The sequence below is a fragment of the Stigmatopora argus genome, chromosome 1 (assembly GCF_051989625.1).
Source record: "Stigmatopora argus isolate UIUO_Sarg chromosome 1, RoL_Sarg_1.0, whole genome shotgun sequence".
Classification (NCBI taxonomy): domain Eukaryota; kingdom Metazoa; phylum Chordata; class Actinopteri; order Syngnathiformes; family Syngnathidae; genus Stigmatopora; species Stigmatopora argus.
In genome coordinates, this window is record NC_135387.1 from 5,144,171 (window position 1) to 5,170,705 (window position 26,535).

General features: G+C 39.6%; 1 protein-coding gene across 7 annotated transcripts in view; it reads right to left on the reverse strand.

The window, feature by feature from the left end:
* LOC144079760 (IQ motif and SEC7 domain-containing protein 1-like) overlaps positions 1-26,535 on the reverse strand; it is a 128,236-nt gene that overhangs the window by 15,369 nt on the left and 86,332 nt on the right. For 6 of the 7 annotated variants that reach the window (XM_077608312.1, XM_077608321.1, XM_077608338.1 and 3 more), the window contains one exon: positions 61-340. In XM_077608312.1, the coding sequence (XP_077464438.1) occupies positions 61-340 (280 nt within the window). Of the gene's footprint in view, positions 1-60; positions 341-8,320; positions 8,674-26,535 lie in introns of those variants that run through there. The other variant, XM_077608356.1, reaches the window with a different exon arrangement.

Here is a 26,535-nt window from a genome sequence, read left to right on the forward strand (position 1 = left end):
AGGATTTATTACATCTTAGTGGTGGATGCTCTTTAAAGTCCAAAGTGATTTAATAAATACCTGCTTATCCTGGAGATCAGCAGAGAGCTCATAGCTCTCTGATAGCGAGCGGGAGCGCTTGATGGCCTCCTCCTCTGCTTGTTTCCGAAGGATGGACTGGGAGTGCTGGAGCTTCGGTCGCCGGGGTCTCTGAGGCCCAGGCTGAATGCCGTGGCTGTAGAGGGCGCTATCAAAGCGATCCGGGCTGATGACTGACCCGTGAGTCACCGGACCCGGTCCATAACCTGCTCCTTCATCTAGAGAAGGGCCACTCTCGTTGGACCGTCCATCTCCTTCCACACTGCAAAAAAGAATCGTGAGACTTTAATCAACAAAATTCAAACAAGTGTACTCTATTTTTATGACATCGTTAGAACAAAGATGGTTACAAATCATATACAAGTGTTATGCTAGAAAAGGAGGAACAGCATTTAACTTCCTTCTACTTCGCATGAACACATTTGCAAGTATAATTCTAATTTCGCATTTTTTTCTTTGTAAGGCAGGAATAGGACAACTGCTTCATATCTGCACCAGTGTCCAAAAAACTATCAAATACAGCATTTAAATTACAGCCAGCTGACTCGCTCATTGAATGTGTTAACAGATAATGAAGAAAATGAGGTAATTACTCACTGACTCTTTCACACATCTGAATAACGAGCTGAAAGATTAATGCAAAGGACCTATTTTCTTTTCCTCCATATTTTGTTCACCATTCTTTCAGCATACTTGGGTTCAGAGTACAGAATCCTCCAGGAAACTTCCCTTTATGCCACCCAAAGGACCAATCAGTAACCACAGGGAGTTGCGTGATGTTTGCAGGAGCAACGTCACACTGTTTAGGTACTTGTTTCAAAGTCCACTTTTGTATAAAACAGCCGAGTAAATATGACTTCTGCGCGGTCTTAAAGACACTTAAAGTGTGTCCTGAACAATGGCACTTGGCATTTCTTTTCCTGTATGGCACAGAAGGGCCCCTGTTCATTGGTAGGATGATGTGTTTGAGCTGTGACTTGACACACCCACATAGTGTACTCAATCCACTTTATTAGTCAGCCTGACTTCAAAATGCCACCACAAGCAAGAGCCTGCTATCAAACAACCACTATGCTAGAATAAGAAATACACCATTGAACAACAGTGTGGGCAAAGTACATGACAAAATTTCCAAGCACAATATTAAAAGATTTGTAGAAATGCCACAATTTCTAGAAGTAAAATCTACGAAGCTGAATCAAGGAAACAGGATGGTTGTTCTTGATTTAAAAAAAAGCAACAATAAAATACCACCGCGAAAAAATATTTCACTTTCAGATCTTATTTTTTCCAATTTATTTTTTCCCAACATTAAATTTTTTTTGCTTTTATTTATTTATTTATTTCTGTTTTCAGTCTTTCTTTTTTTCTTTTTTAAATATTTTTTTTCAACAGTTTTTATTTTTTTGCTTTCAAATCATTTTTCCCACTTTCAAATTTTTTGGCCCTGTTTTGGCATGGGGGACGTGACCACGGGTTTGTGAAAGACAGCCTACCAAAGCGTCTCCAAATGTTGTTGCCTTCAGGAATCGTGGGTGCTTTCGATGATTATGACTCCACATTCCCTTCAATTTATTTGCTTGATAAATGTAGAAGAAGAAAAAACGTTTGTAAGTTATTCTAAAATTGGCAAATAAGTAAGGCTGGTAACCTTTATCCCAATATAAATCCTCACAATGACGTGCTCCTCTTCTGAGCAACCTTCTATTGCACGCAACATGTACAGCTGTCGGGTAACTAAAAATACTAACAACTAATTAGTCATTTGTATGATATACTAGATGTGGTATGGTTAGCAGATGTTTCAATATGAAACCATTATTGTATCATGACAATTGTTAGATTTTAGCTAGGGGCGGACCGGTAACGCGAGTGGTTAGCGCGTCGGCCTCACAGCTCTGGGGTCCTGGGTTCAAGTCCAGGTCGGTCGATCTACGTGGGTTTCCTCCGGGTACTCCGGTTCCCTCCCACCTTCCAAAAACATGCATGGTATGAGTATGAGTGTGAGTGTGCATGGTTGTCCATCTCCTTGTGCCCTGTGATCGGCTGGCCACCGATTCAGGGTGTCCCCCGCCTCTGGCCCGGAGACAGCTGGGATTGGCTCCAACACTGCCCAAAACCCAAATAAGGATAAAGGGGTTTAGAAGATGAGATGAGATGAGATTTTAGCTATATAGTCCAGCTGACTCCGGGACAGAGGCGGGGGACACCCTGAATCGGTGGCCGTTCGCAGGGCACAAGGAGACGGACAACCATGTACGCTCACACCCATACTTAGGGGCAATTTAGAGTGTCCAATCAGCCTGCCATGCATGTTTTTGGAATGTGGGAGGAAACTGGAGTAGCCGGAGGAAACCCACGCAGGCCCAGGGTGAACATGCAAACTCCACACAGGTGGACCGACCTGCATTTGAACCCAGGACCCCAGAGCTGTGAGGCCAACGTGCTAACCACTCATCCGCCAGGCCACCAATGTCTAACATATTATATTAAATAGTCAGGCAGAGATGATGCATCAAAACATGATGAGAAATTATAGAAGTCAATTAACAATAAGCTTGTAGTTTACAACTTACTACAACATAACGCAGGTCATCTGTGGTTTAGACACTACTAAGAAAGTGCTATTTTTTAAGGTCAACTTACCGTATTTTCACGACTATTCGGCGCATCGTATTTTAAGCCGCAGTGTCAGTAACGAGTGCTATTTCTGTATTTTAGACACACAAAGCACGCACCGTTTTATTAGACGCATATATATTATATATGGATGAACATCGAAACGCAATAGCGCTGGCTACTGGAAGCAGCCTATTTCCGGGTTCCGGTGCGCAGTGACTGCTGGGAAATATAGTTCTTGCACGCTACACCCACACGCTAAAAACACGTTTTAAAAAGGCAACGGAAGCAAAACTGAGTTCGGTTGTAATTTATTTCGACATTTTACAACTCACTCACGTCATCATCACCCACAAATCCCTCAAAGTCCTCATTTTCTGTGTCCGAATTAAACAATTGTCCAAACGAGCCTTCTCAGAGTCACCGTCATTTCCATGTGGCTCCTTAGAAATGATGCTGGCTTTGGCAAAAGCTCGAACAACCGTGCAAGCAGACACATTCGCCCAGGCGACCACAATCCATTCACAAATCGTAGCGTAAGAAGCCCGGCGCTGCCTGCCACTTTTCGTGAAGCCAGGCATGGCATATATATATTATTTATGGATGATTATCGAACCGTAATAGTGCTGTCTACGAAAGCAGCCCCAGATGCTATTTCCGGTGCGCAGTGACTGCTGGGATAAATAGTCCTTTTGTCAATACACCCAGGTCGACGGCTGTGATAACTAATAGTATCAATATACTACAACGGCGAACACACTAATGTGGTGCTACATGTACCAAATGCACGCTACACCCGCACGCTAAAAACATGTTTTTAAAAAGGCAATGGAAGCAAGACTGAGTTCGGTTGTACTTTATTTAGCCATTTTACAATGTACTCACGTCATCATCACCCACAAAACCATCAAAGTCCTCATTTTCTGTGTCTGAATTGAACAATTGTCCATCAAAAACGCTGAGTTTAATACGTTCGTCCAGGCGGCCACAATTCATTCGCAAATGGTAGCTAGCTAGTAGCTAGCATAACTAGTATTCCAAGGCTGTCTTCCATGCTTCCTAATTGTGTTGATGCGATCGCCAGACTATAATCCATTCACAAATAGTAGCTAGCTAGTAGCTAGCGTAACTAGTATTCCAAGGCTGTCTTCCATGCTTCTCAACTGTGTTGATGCTGATCGACAGACCACAGTCCATTCACAAATAGTAGCTAGCTAGTGTTGATGCCGATCGGCAGCCCACAATCCATTGGATGTATTGACAAAAAAAACTATATATCCCAGCAGTCACTGCGCAGTACTTTATCTACGGGAAAATAGTAGAGTCGGGGGCTGCTTGCCATAGTTGTCCTATCGACGGATTTATTTTATTTTATCGTGATAACAATTTTAGTATTGGTCCATATATAAAGCGCACTGGATTATAAGGCGCCCTGTTTATTTTGGAGAACATTTCAGACTTTTATGTGCGCCTTATAGTCGTGAAAATACGGTACATTTTTGGTTTTCAATTTTAATAATTGGCTAGCCAGCGCTGTGTGACCTGAGGGCTTTGGTTAATTATTTTCATTTTCATGACATTAAAGATGGATAAAATTGAAATTCATTTGTTCATTTTGATAGTTTGTGTTCCGTTGGTGACACCAAACCGAGCAACTGTCCTTCCATTTTGTGTATGGCAATTTGGGGGCTGGGCAGTCACAGCCTAGCCTAAAAAGTCAGTTGCTTGGGGAAAAACTGAGAGGGGAAAAAATGAAAACACTTGAACTAGCAGTAATGGAGCTATTCTAGAAACCCCTATCCTCCCTGTGCTTAGGAAAAAAACTGGATCACGGTAAACAACATATAAATATGAAGAAATGGGCAGTCTTCTTCTACTAAGCTGTGGCAACAAATAGCCATGCAGTGGCCTGTCTCTCTGCTGGCTTTTATCTAATAGAAGCTCCAGCTCCAACGTCGGCATGGATAAAGAGCTCAGCTGGCAGTGATTTGCAGCCATGGGACTGAGGGAGGGCATTTTTTTTTCTCCCAGTCAGAAAAAAACTGCCCAGGCCTCAGCCCATTCCCTCAGTCGGACCTGAGGGGGAAACATTCCACCATCCCGCAAAAGCAGAGTCACATCTACAGGAGGTCTGGGAATAGAGGAAGGTTAATGAAGAGCAGGCGGCCGGGATAGAGGAAGTGTGACTTGCTGCCTCTCAAATGAAGAAGCAGTAAGCTGAATTAATTGAACTCCTCTGGGAACAGTTTTGTGAAAGGAAATCTAGCAGGCATGAAAAAATATACAAATAAACTGTTTAAGTAATCAGTATCAGCAATCAGTTTCACCATTTCTTCCTCCTCTAACGACGTGTGCAAAAAGAACCATTTTCAATGGCGTATGTCTTGCTAAGGAAGTGCATCATGGTTTCCTGGAGGGAGTACAAATGGCTTTACTTTAAAGTAGTGTGTGAGTAATAACCCAAAAAGAGCGTGCAGTATACAAATATATTCCAGCCTCCCCTGCCCTCATCTGTCTAGTCAGCCGAGACATTTTTTCCATGAGTTTTGGCAACACCTCCGTTTCACAATTCTCGAAGCACACACGCAGACGACGGGTGCTTGTCCAAAAACAACAAAAGCAGATGTTTTTGCTCTGCAAGGAGCTCATGAACACAGATGCAAGCAGCAGCCATCAAAAGCACGCATTAAGGGAAATGGATTCCTCAGGTGGAAGGTTGCATGACCACACAGCAGCATAGTGGCTGTAGGCAATATAGCTTTATCCAATTTGCCAGCCTCTCAATAGTTGCGTTAATTTTTTTACAACTACAATGATGATCAAATCAACATTCTGCATGGATGGAAACTGCAAACTCACTGTCCCAACCCCCAAAAATTTCTAACAAAACTGATAGCAGTGTCATAAAATTAAAAGCTGCGGTTTGGTGGCTAACAAATCACAAACTGTCATCGAGTCTCTCCAATTGTAGGTTCATGCACGTGAAGATCCCCCACATCTAACGATTTCAAGGAATGTTTCATCTTATTGTTAGCCGTAGAAGCTGTAAACCCCATACACTAGGCTCCGTTGTATGACTAAGGATATGTTATTTTCACATTGAAAATGACTACGATTGGAAATAAGAAAAACTAGAAACTAAGCAGTAACTACAAGCCAAATGGCAAGTCTTTGAGTCCCTAAAACCAATTCTCTGTGCAATCTGCCACAAATAAGAAGGCTTTTCCATTGGCATATGGTCAGAACTTCGCTCAGGCCTTTCCTGTAATTAACAGAACTACAGTGGATGCCTCAAATTTGAAAAAATATGACTTTTAAACTTACCCCTCTCTGTTAATCTCCCTCAAAACAAGTACTGAAGCTCCTTCTTCTGTGTTAAATCTGACAAAAAATGGCTTAGGTATAGTTCATGTAGCCCAACCAAACAGAAGAAAAAGATGCTGCTAAATAAACCTCAATACTGTTAAAACCAACGGCCTTGTTCACCAATGTAATTGTAAAAACTGCATTGTATCACAGCTATTGGCAATGGAAAGGGACTGAGTCCTCTGTCTTCCGCAAATGTCCTAGTCACAAGTGGAAGACGGGGGAGCGGCTTCCACTTGCAAGTTTCAGCGTGGATTTTCACATTTTGATCAACTTTTTTTATACTTACCGCGATGTAGTGAATCCGCGAAAGTTGAAGCCGCGATATTTGAGGGATTACTGTAGACTATTTTTGCTCTATAAGAGTTCAAATGGGGGTTTATTTACTAGATTAATTGAAGATTAATTTTTAGATGAGCCAAATAATTGGTTCAGATATAAATCACATTAACTCATATTTTGATAGTATATGGATTTGAGCTATAAATTGGATTGAAACGTAAAACTATGCACTGAGAAAAGTATCATAAATATTATCTAACCATGTAATTCTATCACTGTTTTCCAAACCAAGAGCAGATGTTTGCTAATATTGTATTAAATTTATCATATTGATTCATTACCAAGATAATCATTTTCTCCAGGACTCCAGAAATGAGAGAATATTGACCCTTTTCGTTATTGTTCTTTTATGTAAGAAAAATTCAAATAGCAATTTTAAAATGAAAAAAAGAATATTTACAGTTATGTATTCCCTCTTTTGCTCTTTATTTAAAATTTATACCGTATATTTTTTTTAAATAAAAATGAAAAATAAAATGAATACATTTGAATATTTGCTATATTTTTGTTAGCTTTTTAATATATAAATATTTAAATGAATGAATAAATAAATGCGAAAGGTTTAGGCTCATGAGATTATTTGATTTTTTTTTCAGTCAACCATGTGTCTAAATTATAAAATGATGCTTACAGTCGCATTGAATGTGAAGGAGTAAAATCCAGCACTGAGGTGTATTCCACGTATGTATCACGACTCTATATTCGTTTCATATATTCTGTAGCTGGTGAAGTTGGTACTACATTACACAGAAAAATAACATGATAGAAAAGCATGTTTTAATTTGGACACCTGAAAAGCAGTAGCAACTTTAAATTACTTTATTTGAACAGCATTGTGTATCTTGCTGTTAACCTTCTAGACACCTATGAACAGCTCTTGCAGGACTAAAGCTAAATTGGCTAGCTGCTGAAACAACACTTATTGCCCTTTATCAATTGTAATCCCTCTCCAGAACGTTCTCACAGCAGCTTCTTGCAGCTGTATCATCCTAGTCAATCCGACAGCGCCAAAATGTTCTGCTCAATTAAAACCAGGATGTTGCAAACATGCTGAGTGGGAGGTTTTTGTGGTAGCAACACGACATAATATGAATATCATCATTGTTAATAAACAGGTGAGGTTTTGAAGGATGAACTGCAAATGTGCCCATTGGATATGTTGACAAAACTGACAGAGAATTGTTTTAGTTTTCAGGGCATTTCAAGGCGGCTTGAAGCAAATATGCTTGTGACAGTGTGCAATGCACTCCTTATGCTCAGTGCTGAAAGTCAGCACAAATCAGTATTTCTCCCTTGTTAACTTCCAGACCTAATTCTGTCTGAATCAAGGCATCCCTCACCTCATCCCTCATGTCAAATCTCAGCATCAGTAACAACAACAAAAGCAGATTTTACAATGTTATTTTCCCATGTGAAATGAGCTAACCAACCTCCAGCGTGCACTAAAAAAATGTCCTTCATCCATCTTTTAAGACAAAAACCTACCAAAAGAAAAAAACACTCCGTCATGTCCAGGAAGCAGGGAGGCCGCGCCACACCACAGGAATGCCCTTCAAGCAGGGAGAACAATCCAAAACTCACAGATGGAGTCAGTACAGTGAGAAGAAACACCCAGATGACACTAAGTGACGCAGAGGGACCATTTAAAATAAAGTGCAGTGCGTTCCATTGGAGCAAAATCAGCAGACTGGTAAACTTGAAATGGGGATTTGCGGGAAATGACTGCTTAGTGTGAGTGGACACACAGAGGCCGTTTCAATGCTGTTTAATAAACAGCTTGTGAGCTCAACCTCATCCAATGACAAAACACTCATACATTTTATCCTCCCCTTACACACACATGCACACACACACTCGTGTACACAGAGGCAGACTAAAAACAAACACTCCCATTTGAAACTCCTATTTCTCTTACCAGCCATTAAGCTCCAGCTCCAGGAGGGACTGAGTTTTCTCAGAGTTACACTGCAAGCACCACATGCTGACAAACTCTAGAAAGGCGCACCATCGAACATCAGCGGTTCCCCTGGTCCATGTGTCCTCACTGATGCCTAGAAGCGTTTTCTAATGGACATTTCCAGAGGTCCATCCGCTGTTGTTAGTTTTATCGCCACAGTCCGTGCAGTCAGAGCCATCACTTGGTCTGGCAAAAAATACTCCCAGTGAAAAGCAGGCAAACATGGTCAGCTCTAAGTGGCAGCTTCTATATTCTCTGACAGACAAGTTGAGCTTTTTTGTTAGCTTGTTCTTCCTCTTGTCTCGTAGTTGTGCCGGCAGCAAAGAGTGTGAGGGGGGCGGAGGCTTGGATACGGGGGAGTGTGGGTTTTTGCCAGACCCTAAGCGCTATGAAAGAGGGTGGAGCGTGGCGAGGGGAACAAGGGGGCGGTGGGCGGGGGGTGGAGAGTAGTTATTACAGCAGGCTTAAGCAAGAAAAGAGGATGGGAAAAAAACATTGTGAAACGCTCATCCTGTAGAGAAGGGATACACAAATGACCCCTAGGCAGAGGATGTCAGAAAATCACTTTTTTCCGGCATGTTATCAGAGGATCGAAAACCGAAAAAAGAAAATACACTGATGAGTGCAGCAGATAAACAGGAAATAGTATGAAGAGATGCTGCGACAAATGTTCTGTTAGCTGCTCTTTTATTCAGTCAAGATTGAAGAGAACTTCTATAAATAGACACTCAAGACTGTGGAGTGACGTGAACTAAGAAAAGAACTAGAGTGTATTGGATGTCTTTCATCTGTAAAGCAATAAATATAATAGCATCTCCAACATATCTCTTTCTTTGATCATTCTTTCACCAATTTTGCGGATTACATTACCCGGCAAGCAAACTACTGAGGCATCCCTGCAGATCCCAATAATTTCCATCCACATTCACACTTGCAGCTGACCCCTCAACAGAGTCTGTTTTGGAGAAAGATGAAGATTAATCACCCATCTGAGGCAGGGGTGGGGGGCAGGGTAAACTATCCTCCGTTAAAGGTATTTTCTCTCTAATGACAACAGACACAGGAAACTGGAAGGAGACTTTTATAGGAACAGTCTAAACTGAAAGATTCCAGTGTTCCTTAATTAGAGACAGGCAAGCTTGACACACAGAGGTTGTTTAAAAAAAAGAATTTGCCTTCTTCTAACATTCTTTCCTTTTTTTATATTCTTATCCTCACTATAAAGTTCAGGTTCATCAAAACAATGTAAATATCAGACAAGGATACCACAAGTACTTTTGCAAGGTACTGCAATCCTGAACTTGCAAGACATGCAGAACAGTGATGTGCACTACTGGATGACCAAATCTATTTTGGTTTAGGATCTCAGCCATGCTCATAGCTCTTTACAGCTGCTAACACTAAAGCCCCTAAGCGTCAACTTACAGATCTCACTTATCACGCAACTCTTCAACTCTCACAATAAAAATGTTTTCTCTGCTGAGTGCCAGTACACAAAACTGAACAAATGGGGAGCCACAGTTTGTAAGATGCTTCATGAGAATAGGCTTTTCAGTAACAATTTCCAAATATGTGCGTGATTAGGGTTGTTGCTTTCCGGAAAGACCACTGGAATCAGAGCTACAGTAACGTTTACTTGTTTGGGAAAAAGATAAGAACTATCACAGCCTCATTTTGAGATTTATAAGCCTCCGTTAAATGTTTCAACAAAGCACACAAGAGTCAGATTAGCAAAATTCTCTCTGGAGAGCCCAGACAAAATGATCCAATTAAATAAAATAAAAAAAATAAAAAAACGGACAAAAAAACAAGGTAAAATGGGTGCAATAAATGGCTAACAAAATTTTTAGTACTCAATCCAGTGGAATTCACTGTCTGGCTTCTGCTGCATCTCTTGTGTTATGTTGCCACTAAGTCATGGCCCACTCCAACTCCTAGGTTCAGTCTGAATACTTATCCGCTCCGGAATGATGTCATTGAAAATTCCGTGCAGAGGCCCTCTCACCACTCATAAAATGCAATTTCTTCAACTCTATACATCTGGTCGCTCTACTTTTCTGCTTCTATTCCATCACCCACTACAAGCCATTTCTCTTCTGAGTTAGATGCATTACATTTGGTACAAGGTCAAAAAGGCACATGGAGGTCAGCTATAAACAAAGAGATGTTGTATTATCAAGAGAAAGAAAGAAAAACAAAGATTTTACTATGCATGGATTAAAAAGGACGGTAGAGAAAAGAGCACATGAAATGACAAGGGAAATGGCCAGCTTCCTGGAAACTTGGGTCACGAGATTTTGGTATGTAGCCTAGTACACCTACTGCCTACGTGACATTTACATTATCTGCGTGTTCTTTTGAGAGAAAGAAAATAATAAAGGAAAAGCCAAACCTTGCCTATCCTGGAAACAATTACATCAGCCGGAAGTCAAGGTTTGATACAAAAGCATACAGTTTATGAGCGACTTAGTATAGAAGAGAGAAGTAAAGATCATTCTATTCCTTTGGACTGTTTTTTTTCTTTTCCTAAAAGCACCTGGCACCTAATTTTGCTTTAAAAGCAACATAACAGATAAAGTACAAATTGACTTTCACATTGACTCTCCTAACCTTTCTAAGGGATACTTCAAACCTCATTGATGAACTGTAAAATTGTTTCTAGGACACGTCAGATGCAACTCATGAATGTTTTTAAATTGCATACTTCTATTTTCGACATTTCTAGTGTGCTAATGTTTCTTTAAATCAATGTACTGTACAGAGCGGGACTTCAGTTCAACATCTAACTTTACACACGGATGATTTCATCCAACCAAACATTAATGTTCAGTGAAAGATGGTGTGGGTTTGTTCTGGGCTTTTCGCACATTCCAAAACCAGATGCCAGCCAAGTGGGCTGAAGAATAGTTAACTGTTCAGAATATGCATCCAGACATCAATTGACCTGTCCTGTGTGGGACTTCTTGGGCACAGGGCCTGGAAAATATTATTTTTTGTGTAAGAAATACATGTCTCGCAAAATAAGTATATTTCAATTCAGGCCGCAGAAAATAAATTTTACAATTTTCGCCGTAGAAAACAATAATTGCAAATTATTGCAATACATTTCTAAATCCAGTTTTTAATATTTTGCAAATTTACAAAAGAAAATTGGTGTGTAATTCGCTTCAAGGAGATGTATCACATTTGGCTACCTTTAAAATTGAGTTCTGACATTGAGGGGGCGCACCGTCTAACGTGCTCCGGGGCGCAACATTCATCGGTACGCCACTGTAAGGAATTAATCAGAATATATTTCAATATTTGGGTGAAAATTACACTGGCGCTTAGCGTGAGAAAATTGTTTGTTTGTTTTTAATGGGAAAATAGATTTCAACCCCAAAAATTAAATTTTGATGACCCCTGGGACTACAAGCCCGAAGTTCCCATCCAAAATCAAGAAGAAAATGGGTTTTTTTGGGTTCGCAGTTGTAGATTTATATGAAAAAATAGAAAACTATGGGGAACCTTCCGAAGGAGCATTGGATGATACGATACGAGAGACGAACTCGCAATTTTAAAAACGTTGGTTAGTGTGCAAAAAAAGTTGCATTTCCAAGGACTCGGGGGATATGCCGTGTCTGCAGTCGTCAAAAACAATTAAAGCCGTACTGGAAAAAAATTCAACAATATTGGAAGTGGGCAATATTAACGATGTGTCCATAAACTGGGCGCAAATGCATGCCAAAACGACGTCTCTTTAGTAGACTTGGACATCTCGGATTCTCCAGACGACACATTTTCACCATTATCTGATGAATTTGCATCCAGTTTGAAGGCCTCAACGGTTGCGTCTTCCTGTGGTGTTAGCTCCCCGATTTTGAAGTTTTGGATTTTTTGGATTTTCTCGCGCATTATGGAAAATAGCCAGAAAAAATTCTTGGAAATAATTTTGGTTCGGCGACCAATAAATTGATAATTTTTTAGCATAAACAAATATATTTACATCGTGAAAGCCAAATTGAAAATATATTTATGGCCGTATACTGCAATAATTTTCTACCAATTATTTATTGCCCACCCCTGCTTGGGGATACGAAAAGAGAGCAAAGAAAAAGAAAAGTCACAGTAAACACGTTTGTGTTCTTGTTCCTGAAATCTGGTAAAATGTATTTTATGGAACTCTAGCAAAGCGCTACCCTTGATTGCATACATATGTGATGTATCTCATTCTATAAAAGACACATGGAGGTCATGTATGGTGTACTGTTACCATTATTAGGAGCTGGGGCTGTTTGTCCTTTTGCAACAATTTCCTCCGAGTGTGTTTACTGGAGAGCGAGCAAATTAATCTGAAGCTTATTACCCAAAGCCTTGCCCCGACACAGACACACACTACAGCACAATTGTCTGATCTAAAAATATACCCATGTGAGGTGACACACACTGGTAAACACAGAGTGAGATTAACAATGCAGCGAGGAACAAAAGACAGCATTAAAAAATCTTGTGGAAATTTGAGTCTGAAATTATAGCAAATCAGCATATTATTGTGTTGCTTCTACAGTAACAATACAAGAATCTACTGTGGTTTTTGGTAAGAGCAGCCTTGTCTGTAAATGTGATAAAGACCGCAGTGGGTATAAATAACTGAGGTGGTTATAAGAGTCAGGCACTGGCATTGCTGGCTCACAAAACAGACCATGACTAGCAGTCATAAGGGTTCTTTTCGGAGTCACAGTGCTACGCATTGGTCAGAAAATTACACAACAAGCTCTAGGTAGACACATATTAACACCAGGCGGTGAAAAAATGTGCAATGCTGTCATCTGGTACCACTGAGGTCAGGGATGTTTATAATATCTGCAGACTCAGAGGGTGGCTGGGTTAGTCAAAGAAGCAGGATAGAAAACAACAAGTTGGGTACAAAGATTCATTTGTAGCCGTGCAATACTTCTACCTGTTTTACTCTGATTACTCAATCGTATGTATAGAATATACCGCACAGTAATGGTTCATTCTTAAGCCTATTTATTCAGTGGTATGGCTATTCTGGGAGTTCACTGCCCCCTAACCAACATGATGTACATGGAAACTCTTATGCAAGTAAGGGAGTGCAGCCAGGCCGGCCCTGGGTGACTACATGCCCAAGGCGAAGGAGTAACCTAGGAGCTCCTCCCCACAAAATAACCTTTTTTTATTCAAATCTAGTATTTTTTTTCACAAATTGTTTATCAGTCACTGTTTATGAATGGAGGCAATGCTATTTTCATGTTTAACTCTTATTTAAGACTGATAGACATATCTCTACCCTGGACCCGTTTCTCCTCCATCTTCTTTCATCACTTTCTTAAAGCAACACTTGGGTTTGGGTCCGGCCGTTTCATATTAAAAATCTCAAATGACATGTTGACAGCAACAGAAGTGAGAAATTCCTTTAACAATAGCGCTTGCTGCCAACATAGTGATATGATACGCAAGCCCCGCCCACCTCTATCAATTTTTTTTATTTGTATCATTTTATATCATATTCCAAATATTAATTTCATCCTTATTGGAAATTATTTTTTTGTTGGAAAAAGTTACACTTGTTTTCAGAATGTTTTAAGTAAAAAATGACAATGATAATGACAATTGCTGTCATTGGGACAAAATGGGTAAATATGAAGTCTTGCTGGGTATTTTCTTTCTGACATCAACATAATGTATATAATTGTAAAGTCCACTGATATTTGCTACTTTAATGGGTGAAGGAGTGGAATTTGTATTGACTTTCCATATAGTCAGTCAGTCACTCGTGTGGAGATTGTTTTTTAAGAGAACTGCATGTGCAATTAAAAAATAATTTTGGTTAAAAATAAATACACAACAACAATAAAACAAGATGGGTAATGATTCTAAATTGTGTTTCTTATTATTTAGCAGGGAAGAAAATCTTGCATGGCAGGTCAGGGTTTTCAAAAATAAATGAGTTAGTCAGAAAATTGTGACCGGTGCATCTCTACAATAAACCCACACCTGCTATGTGCCACAACACAAAGGCATTGGCATTCTAATCAGTGACACAACACACTCACTACACACAGTCCAGTTCAGGCAGAAACCAGTCTTTATAAGATGGCAAAAAAATCAATTCCAATCACAACTGGGTCCATTGGGTTTATCAACTTAAATAACAATAAAAAACGTCTCATCTTTATGGGAGCTTGCTGACTTAGTGACACACTACAGCTGCACCACACACACACATTGATTATAGTCAAATCACAGGGACCTAGTGTATTGATATGTAATGAATCAACTGTAAGTGAATAAGAAAGTAGCAGAGGGAGCTGCCTTGACATGCTAATCAGATTAGCAGTGATCTTATGGTAAATATTAACAATATGAACAAATAGAAAATCCTAAAATCCAAACTATGACACCACAGTAATACCTTGAGATACGGGCTTAATGCGTTCCAGGACCGAGGTCGTATGTCAATTTACTCGTAAATCAAATCAACGTTTCGCATAGAAATGAACTAAATACAAATTAATTCATTCCCACCCTCTGTAAAAAGACCAAAACAGGATATTACAATGGAAAAATATATTTCTGTTGGTTCTAATTCAATATCTGCTAACGGAGTAACAAATAATTATATAGTGGTTATGATGTTCAATACTAAAATGAGACATTATTCAGAAAAACGCAGTGCACGGGGGAGGGAGGGAGGGAGGGAGGGAGAGGGAGAGGGACATAGAGAGAGAGAGAGAGAGAGAGCAAGAGAGAGCAAGAGAGAGAACGCGCTTGTAACATAACAAAAACATAAATGTAACTTAAATAAACTCAGATTACCATACCGACACACTTAAAAATAAGTTTTAATCTTACTTTACACTTTTGTCTCCCCTTCAAAATATTACGAAAATGACGCACACAAATGTCCTCACAATAGGGTAACGCACGACTACTTGCCAACTTGTCCGGGTGCTCCTCTCGTATTGGCGAGCCATCTCCGTCACGTGTACACCACTCTCATGTTTTTCGATTATTTCATGCTTAATATCGATTGTCACCATACGCCTTCTCTTCGCACTACCCTTCATTGCACCTGCTTGCTTTGGACCCATTGTTTTTCCTTTAATTCTGCACTGACTAACGCAAAAACATGGAAAAATGCGACGTTCCGCTCACTGCTCGTAGATATCTTTACACGAGGGAGATGCAGCGAGATAGACAGTGTGCTGTAATCATAAGCAGCCTCTCGCTTCTCGGCCACTTGGCTGTCTCGTATGCTCATATCTCAAAATGTAATGTCAAATATTTGCTCAGAATTGTACTCGTATCTCAAATTTCTCATATGTTTGGGCAATCGCATTTCAAGGTATTACTGTATTATATTTACTGCACAATCTAGTACTTTATTAATATACAGAAAGGGGAAAAGGAGTAGTGTGGGTTAGTTTGCACATCACAAGGGTCACAATACATATCACAAAGTTTATTATAAATATTTCATCGTTATTATTTTTTTAATGCTTTTTCCTGCACAATTGGCTGGGGTAACAACATTGAAAGAGGCCTGCAAAAAAGAATAGTGATATGGACAATGTTTAACAAAATAAAATATACTGCTCTTTTTTCATTAGGTGCAAAGCTCTGTGATGCTCCACAGGCAGAAAAAAAACATCATCTGCCCTCCAAAACTAATAGCACCGTTGTGGCCAATCAGCCATCATAACCTTGATATATTCAGTCCCCTCTGCTTAAATCAACGGTGTCCAAAATGGTCATCAAGGGCGGAGTGGGTGCAGGTTTTCTTTCAAACTGATGAAGAGGATACATTTTTACCAATCTGGTGTCTTAAAAGTGTAATCAGTTGATTGCCATTAGGTGCTTCTGGTTTCAGAAGAAACCTCATTGATTAACTGTCTGTTTTGGATCAGTTGGAGCAAAAACCTGCACTCACTGTTGCCTTTTGTGGAATAGTTTGGACAGCTCTGGCTCAAACGGTTTGTTGTTTTTACTAGATAGCAGAATCCCCCTCCAAAAAAGGAAAACATCTACTACATTTTGTTCCTAAAGAAATTATTCACATTTTTCTTTCTTCAGTGTGTGTGTCAGCTTGGTAGTGCAATCATTTTACAGTCACAGAATAAGTGACATCAATGAGCTGGTTACATTGACTTTGTGCAAGGCTTACAAGGAGAATAATTGCTTTTCCAATTACTAAAGTGCATTCAATAGCACATCGAGGATCAGATAAACAGCAGAAGATTTGGAAGGTCTTCTCATTAAGTGCATACCCTTTAAAATATTATAATATTTTATTAACAGCCAAGTATGAATTAATATCGAATGCTGACGGTATCACAGATTGCACGGGATATTGCTGGTGAACATTATAAATTGTATGCCACCCAATAAAAAACATGTCATTAAGAAGAGTCCTATGTATAGTACATAGATCATGCTTTTTTCTATATAATACCAGCTCCTTTCAACTTTTCCTTCAGTTGTGCTTCTTTCCCTGGCATCCTAAGCCCACAAAGGGAAACAGTAGGTCCGTTGAGCCCAGGGCAGAACCCCCTGGCCTTGTTTCTCTACACTGGCAGAAGTCATTGTTTAGATTGGCACGGCAAATAAAGGCAGCCTTTCTCACAACTGTACCATCACATCTCTACTCTGATCAGCGAAAACATGCACATGAGGGGAGAAAGTTACTCTGAAGTTTCTATCAAGCTGTTTGAATTATGATCAGCTAAAGAGCTATTACTCTTTGGGTGTCATAGTTTCTGAATGACACCCAATTGCCTTGTTAAAATGACAGGAATTACATACGTCAGTCAAAATAAAAATATGTTAAGGCTGTAAGGTCAAATTTTAGTGGAGGAATGTATTGACATGTCAGTGATTGCCATCAAATCCCACATTAGATGCCCCTTAGTAATTTCTTTTTCTACTTTAAATCATGGAAAAACTGGGGGATATGGCATGATGCTGCTGTGAACTGTGAGGTCTTTTTGTAAAAGGATGTTTAGAATTCAAAATACATCTATTCCCATCATATTATATGCAATCCATCTATTCCTTTCTCCTCACAACATCTCGCCCAGGTTTTTTCTTTTTTTCCCCCTGTTAAGCTGCTTTGGCCAGTATTTTTTTGGTACAATTGTACAAGAGAGGCAAGATAGACCCACACAAAATATTTGTAGCCTGAAACCCCCATATAAAATGTGTATAAATCACTGTTTTGTACCATATAAATGGTCACTGGACACATCCATTTATTTAGTACATGTTCTGTTGCTGGCCTCAGATGAGAATCTTTTTTTTTCATTTTTCTTTTCTTTTCTTTTCTTTTCTGGAGAGGCAGACAACATTGTTGCGCCAAATGGCACACATAAATAACAGAACATTTTATGTTTTATAATAGTCTCTAATTTGTAGTAAATGCAATAAGAAATTAGAAGATAATAGAGCTCAGTTAGTGGGGGGGTTTCACCAACAATATATTTTACATATCGATACCATGAAAGTTCAAGGTAAATATGTAACTGTATTTGAACCATGACCTCAAAAATAAAATGTGATTTCAGTAAAACTATAACACTGCACAAATCACTGTGTCCGTGGATGGACAATTAACTGTAAATTAAAATGTACCCCTTGGGATTTCACTGGTGCAATATTCATTCATTCATTATCTGTAGCGCATATGGTCATGGGGGTCTCGGGAAAACACAGCTAGCTATTGGTTATCAATTTAATTTGTTGTGTCAGGATTTTTTTCACTTAACAAGCAGCCAAATATTAACAGAAGATCAGTTGACATTTTATGTCACCTGCTAAACTAGAGACTCAATCAGATTTATTTAAATATGTATTGAAAGACATGACATGCCTGACAGTAACTTCACAAAGAAGCAGTTGATGAGGAAATTATTAATGATGTGGAGCTCCAGTTTATGTACTGACAAAATGGATGTTTGTCTCTGTAATTATGTGAGATGAGGTATATCCGCTATGTGGCGCCTGTGCAACTGTATGTTAGGGAAACAATTGTTGAGGGGACGTCAGCAGTGGTAAGTGAACTGGATTCTTTCCTAAAAAAAAAATAATAATCTTGAATTACAACCATCAAAAGTGAAGGTTAAAAAAATACTAAAAAGAAGAGATAAAAAATCGCAACCATAGCCATATTAATGGGGACAGAGGGCATTCATCCTACTTCATCTTCTTGAACAGAAACAAAGCAGGAAAAGGCAGAACTCCTCCTTTAGTGCATGTCACGAGCTAAGCACTGAGAAATTGATTTAGACACATATTCCAGTTCAGTGACACACCCTGAGTGTGCAAGTTCCATTCATACCACATTTCCCCAAGACCTGGTATGTGCAAGTCAGCAACTCTTATACTTCAACATATGTAAAAAGGAAGGATGTTAGGATAGATTTTACCGAATCACTGAGAGATTTCAGACCCTGTAGATAAGGGGTCCCTTTGCTTGCCTCAACAAAACTTTCTGTATTATTGACTGGAAGTGGAGTCCAAGCACCTTCTGTCCCATCGATTAGTAGAAACTTCAGTTACTTATTATAGTGCCCGACCTCTCACCATCCCCAAGAGTTCCTTAAGGAAAGCTCTTTTTATGATAGAAACATATTTTAAGTTCAATTTCAACAATGTAACAAATATTACAAGTGGAAGAAAATCTGTGCTCATTCTCAGAGATGAAGTATGAATCACTCACACTCAACAAGGAGGGCAACTTGGGAGACGATTGGCCTTAAACTGTCATGCCAAAACTCAGCAGTGCCAGTCAAAAGGTTGGACAGAGTATCTTTCACACCCATGTCACCATTTAGCACAGAAATTCGGTAAGTGTTTTCTATTTTTCTCTAATGCTCCATATGTCCCCCGTTTTCTCAAGTGGCATCTTAAATCTCTTGTACCGTATGTTCATAAATGAGAAACAAATTGCATATTCATGAAATGTTTCAGACAGAATTCCGAGAAGTTACACATTTATACTAATCCTTTTGTGGAGAGAGGTCTCTACAGCAGACAGCTATTCAAAATCAGATTTCTGATTGCCGCCTTTCGCCCCCTCCTCCTGATTTTCTGTCTATTCTGAATAGAAGAAACACAGTGACAGTGCCTGCAATGTACCCACTCTTGCTCACAATCTTTAGGTTTTTGTGTTGAACATGCCAGTTATTATGCCATATTTCCCACATCAACCAGGCTTTTCAGCTGCTTGTCGCACAGGCTACCTTTCTTTCACACAGTTTTCTACTTATTTTATTTTTTGTACACTACAGCATTCATTTCCATCTCATTTGTCTGAGCCCAGCACTGAGATATTTCATTGGACTAACTAAAACAATGTCCAAAAAACAACCAATGAGACACGGCCAGGAAACCATTTTTTTATTATTATTTTTTTAGCTTTGTGTGTATTGCCAGATACGTCCGAGGATATGCCAGAACACTCTCGAAAACAAGCATCCGAGGGTGGTTGTGAACTCTGTATTGTCATTAGGTATGAGTGTGTTTGTCTCATTGAACCAAAACGGCAGTCAATGCGAGATAATGAGTTAAATAAGTGACCTGTAAGGATGAAAAATAGTCATAATTGAGCGTGAAAGGCTTAACTAATTCACTTCTATTGATAATCATCAAATCCATTTCAACGGGGATAGCTTGGCATTGAGTGATCATGTTTCACTGTCGGGATTGAACGATCGCTGCCAACCCAGCAGTCAAATTTGATTGGACCTTTAACGCTGTAAATGGCAACCAATGAGTTAAGATAGTATAGAGCAACTTCAAAGTGTTTTGAAGTAGCATGGCATATATGTACAACAGACGTTTAGTTTTTTGATGACCTAACACATGATAAAAATGTGTAGCTGGACCAAAATGTGCCGAGTTAGAACAATTCCCTTTTCAGGCAACTGAAGAGTCATTGTAAGCAATTCAAGTTATATTCCTTCACAACTTTCCCAATAAATAAAATCGACCCGTATTCATACTGCTAATGTTTTTATCAGCCAGTTTTTATCATCCTGACTGGGTAAGATACAGTATTTGTTCTTGTAGAATGCGCCCACTTCATCGTACAGAGATAGCTCAATCGTTGCATGCAACCAATTTAGATGAGATTTCAGTGAGTTCTGAGAAATTCAATCTCAAATAAATGGAAGATTTAAAGAGGGTAATTCTCCACTACCTTTGTTGAATCTCTCCACATAACCCACATTTTGGTAATCAGGAAAGTTAAACAACTGAGTTGAATGTGGTGTCAACATAGAGCAGAGAAGAGCCAAAGGAGTGGGGCGGTCAGGCTGGCACGCACGCATGCACACAGCACAGTCAGTCTCACGCTTTATACATCTAATTGGCTCTAATGACTGCCTTGCTGGGCCCTCCATTCTTTTAACAGGTCTAATGAGAACACGTCCAGTTGGACCAAAACTGGTAAACAATCAGTGCAAAGAGATCTGTGGTCATCATAGGTCATGCTAAAGTTATCATTATAAATACATTGACAGGATGCTTCGCAGGAGGAGGACAATCAGCAGGAATGTGTTGTGGCAAATGAGGACAGTTATGCGACAAAGGACTAAGAAGACCTCACTCCTAGCATGTTAAATGTTATTTGTGTTTAAGCGTAAACCTTTGTATTTACCGTATTTACTCGCATGTAAGCCGCGTATAAACCGCACCCCTAAAATTGCCTTCAAATTGTTAAATTTTACAATTTCTCGCGTATAAGCCGCCCCCTGATTCTCAATTTTAACCTCCATATTTATGGTTTTAATAGGGAGTACAAATGTGTTACTTTGAAGGGAAAATCTTAAGAAAAATCATCACACGTGGTATATCTTAGATACTGTATGAATCAAAAGCATATTACTAGGGTCAATATCATAAGTTAATATGCCTGTCTTTGTAAATGCAAAATATCAAATTATTCAATTTGAAAAAAGAAATAAGTCTATCTTGATGAGAACCCGATGCTTTTTAGTGACATAAATTACAATTTTCTTACCATAAGTTTAAGATGTGGTGGCCAAATTGCTTCTAATGTCGAAATATCCCAATTTTTTTCGATGCTTGATATTACTGCAATAGTTGTCACTTTCGAACAAAAAAAAAAAAAATCAAAGCGGAATTTTGTTTTATTTCATAATTGCAGACGTACAATCGTTTCCTTTCTGTGTTCTAAAAGGGAGAGGGGTGTTTGCACGTAGAAAAATTCTAAAAGGAAGTAACCTAAGCACAACCAGCAAATAACGTAAGCACAACCAGGAAATATGCCCATAGTGCTATACGTAATGTTCACCAAGTCTCTGGGTGCACTAATAGCATACACATTACGCAGCTATCAAGGTTTATATTTTAACGATCGACCGCAAGACCTTCGATCAGCCTTAACTATTGTGATGTGCTGTCATGGTAAACGCTGTGGTCAGAGCACGTACCTACGGTAAGATGGAGGCGCCCCGAGCGGACTACAGCAGACCTAAGTAAGCGTACTCACGTCTGGCCAGTCTGAGCACGTTTAACTATAGTAAGATGGCCGTGCCCCGAGCGAGCAGTGACGGGAACGTGAGTTTTTTCACGTTTTATGCAAGATACGGTTTATTTTTTCCTTGAATTATATTCATAGACGTCAAAATACATTTTGTTTAGCGTTTTATCTGTTTATCTTTTCTTTATTTTGAAATAAATGACCATATATTGCTACATTGTCTTGCGTCATGACGTCACGAAGGCGCCTTTTTGTTGTTGTGACGTCATTGTGTCATCGTTGTCAACTTGCAGTTTCGTGCATGTCATGTTTTTTATGCGCATATATGCCGTACCCTTGATTCAGTCATCATTTTTTCGTCCGACAAAAGCGGCTTATATGCGAGTAAATACGGTAGTTCAAACAATCTTGCATTTAAAGATTATTTTAAAAATGTTCTTTTTTTCATATCCCAAATGGATTAGCATGGTACAATCTATATTACAGTATTTTCTCGCATATAAACCGTATTTTCAATTGCACCTCTTTTTTTAAATATCCTAGTATATTCTGTAGGAAAGGTTTTTTTATATATATACAGTATCACTCTAACATCAAGAGACAAACGAACTTGCCAATTATGCATGCAAAGCAGTAAGACAATATAATGAACTGCTTCAGAAGTTCCCACCCCTTGCAAAGAACACACACACACACACACATCCTACCTGTATTTTGTCTCCTGGTGGAACCATAAAGTACATGCAACCTGATCCAAGCTGCGATGACAAATTGCCACCAGTCCAAGACTAAACCAAGGTGACCGTTGCTACTGAAGAGCTACACAATGTGTGCACCCGCAAGCAGCCGCGTTTGACTGGTTTGTAATGTGCTAATCAGCACATTCTCCTGAACGTCAATGAAAAGAGGAGTGCACCCAACCAACCTCCCAAACACACCCGTCATACAGTGTCCTCACTCGCCATTGTGGCTCAGCTGTGTCTCTCCGAACTTAATTTCCATTCTTTGAAACTTCCTGCTCATTTATTCAGCTGCTGCCTTGATTTATGTGCTTCAGTGTTGGACACATCCACACAGAGCCGCCATGCAGCAACAGCACTGCAAGGTCAACAATTTTGTGTTATTTTTCCACGCTCTTCAGGACACATGGTGCCAGGGGGCAGAAATCTGAGCTCTCAACCACAATTCATCTCCAACAGCAGACAAAAAAAGAGCACTCGACGTGGTCAGATAACACCAAAGCTTTAGAATGCTATCAAAATAATGTGGATTAAATTCTGATCTTTCATACTAAATCCTTTCCTTTTTGACTGGCTCCCACCAGATAGGTCTGGTCAGCTGCACTCAACATATCTGACTTTAATAATGTCAATTACTCTTATATAATCTGGATAACTTGTTCTGAGAATTTTATTGATTATGATTTTTTAATGGTTAAAATGAGGTCCATCTCAAGTTTAAGTGCTGTGTTGGAATCATAGTGAGATTTCAAATCTTTAAAATGGCTTTTAGAAGGCTTCATGAGTTTCTGAGCTTCCTCTAACACAACTCCAATCAGCCTCAATTTGCCCACCGTATTTTCACGACTATATGGCGCACCGCATTTAAAGGCGCAGTGTCAGTAACGAGTGCTATTTCTGTATTTGACACACACACACACAAGACGTACCACATTTAAAGGCACAGCCAGGCATAGCAAAACATACACCAGCTTAAACATACGGACACACGCTAAAAACACGTTTTTAAAAAGGCAATGGAAGCAAAACTGAGTTCGGTTGTACTTTAGTTACATTTTACAATGTACTCGCGTTTTTAGATCAATCATCACCCACAAATCCATCAAAGCCATTTTTTGTGTCCGAATTGAACAATTGTCCAAATGATTCATCAAAAACGCCGGGTTCCCTCTCTTCGTTGTCAGAGTCACTGTCATTGCCATGTGGCTCCACAGAAATGATGCCGGCTTTGGCAAAAGCTCAAACAACAGTGCAAGCAGACACGTTAGTCCAAGCGACCACAATCCATTCGAAAATAGTGGCGCAACTAGCCCGGTGCTGCCTCCTACTCTTCGTAATGCTGTGTCGGCTTTGGCAAAAGCTCGAACAACAGTGCAAGCAGAAACGTTAGTCCAAGCGGCCACAATCCATTCGAAAATAGTGGCATAACTAGCCCGGCGCTGCCTGCCACCCTTCGTAAAGCTGTGTTCGCCACCTATCATCCATTATTCCCATGCCGCTCGCAACTTTGGTTTGAACGCCTGGTTGATGCCGATGTCCAGCGGTTTTCAAGCATCTGTTGTTAGTGCCTTTAACAACAGTGCAAGCGACACGTTCGTCCAAGCGGCCACAATCCATTCGCAAATAGTGGCGTAACTAGCCCAGCACTTTAGTTAAGCCTCCAGGAATGACGGCAAGCTCAGAGTTCATTTTTGTGACTTGGTTTTTCATCACTGCTGCGAGATGGGCACGCGCAAATCAACTCAGCTTCTTCTTCTTGACGTGGCGAAGCTCGTTCTCCTGATTCCTCCATTTGCTAACCATGGATTCGTTGATCTAAAATTCCCTCGCGGCTGCTCTATTCCCATGTTCCCCTGCATAATTGATGGCTTTAAGTTTGAACTGAGCTTCGTAAGCGTGTCTATTTCTGTTATATTCATTTTTGGGGGGCCTTAGAAACCAAACCGAAATTGTTTTGCAATAAACACATGCCCACACTATATACGGGTACCTTGTAGGCGCGTGCCTTTAGCGTCTGACCCCACCCATGTCCGCCTTCTCTCTATATAAGAAGCGTGTCGGCAAGAAGTGCTCTCAGTCAGGCTTTAGAGCTTACACACGGTGCTCCGCATTATAAGGCGCCCTGTCTATTTTGGAGAATATTTAAGACATTTTAGCGCGCCTTATAGTCGTGAAAATACGGTACTCTCGGTATTCTCGTTTATGGAACTGTTTAATTTCTTAGCTCTCCGCCCTTGACTTCCTCACAATGTAACCCTTGAAATCCATTGACTTGGTGGTGATTAGCAGTCAACGCAAGTTTGATGATAAACTTTTGAGGCTCTTTTAAAAGAAAGGCAGATTCTTATCACTGTAGAAAAAGACATAACCCTCTGATGTCGAGGCAAGCTCAGAAGATTTTTAACACTATGTGGCTGTACTTTGCCCACAACCCACCAACAGATGGTGCTAGCGCACAGTATCTTAAGCTTACTAAGAGCCATCGGTTTAATTAAAGGTGCTGTAAACTTCAAGTAAAAACAGATAAAAAACAAAAAATGTTGCATTGGGCTAAAGTAAATAATGTTGATCACAACCCAGACAAATTTGAATGACAAAAAATGAGTACATGTAATAAGGATTTTAAAAGGGAGAAAAATGGCTTGCCCTGATACTGCTAGGATTCTGTAAGTGTGTCTGTGCCGACTGACTGTCAATAATACTACTGGCACTTACGTTGATGTGATTTTAGTTACCATGTTTCCTTTGTCAACCCAATAGTGCATATTTGATCCATCCAAGCCAGAATGCAATTCTGAAGGACAAGACTCTCCGCGTCTGCAGCAGAGGGTGACCGTATTCTGTCCTTACACATATTTGTCCACACATCTCGCATCACCTGTTTTAAACTGCAAACTTCCACCTTTAGTATAATATTTAAAACAGTGAATGAAATCAACACATAATAATGAATCAATGTACCAAAATATTTTTATCAAGGAACAAATGCAAACTTACACTTTGAGAGATTTGCATCTTTAGTCCCTTGTGTAGGTTGAAGGTAAACGATGACACATACTAACTAGATACACACACACGTAGCACAGTTTTAGACAGCGTTGTGATCGCCATTTTGTTCGTCTAATAGCCAGGCTTTAAAATGATTGGCAAAGAGCTTCAGAGACGGGAGTTCACCTATGTAAATTTGTATTGAGTTCCAGATATGTGTAGCACGGACAGAGAAGGTGCTTTGGCTGAAAGCAGTCTTTTTGAAGTCACCTCTAGAGCCAGCCCTTGTTGGTGTGTTGGAATTTGTTTTGTACAAAATCTTGTACTGGAGGAGGAGCTATGTGTTGCAAGATTTTGTAGACTAATGTGGTATCTGCATATTGAACAGTATTGTTCCAGTTTAGGCGTTTGTGTTTTTTAATATTTGACAGTGGTGGTGCATTTTGTCTTTCTGTCCAATACTTTCAAAGCTTACTTATAAATGGTTTCAATTGGTTTTGGCGTTGTTTTGCAGAACAATGACCAAATGTTAGATAGACAGCAAGTTATGTCTGATATGATCATTGTGTAGCATAATTTTGCTGACTCAGGTGTTAGATTGTTTCTAATAAACCTAAAATTGGACAAATTGAATTTAATTTTCATGATGACAACAAGGCATGTTTTAAACAAGCCTAGAACTAAAAGTATCAGAAAAAAAATCTGACTAAAGAGTTTCTGCCTATAACTCAAGAGATTAGGCACCCGTTCTCTGCTTGTGCCCATGTTTCCAGCACTTTTCAAAAATATTTAATGTATTTAAAAGAAAATAATCAAAATGACGTTCTAGCAACTTTAAGACCGAGTGCAAAACCTTGTCAAAGTTGAGCGAAGAAGTCCATGCAAAGCAGAGAGGCAAGGTAACATTTCTGACCACATGTCAGGGACAGGCATTTTCTTGC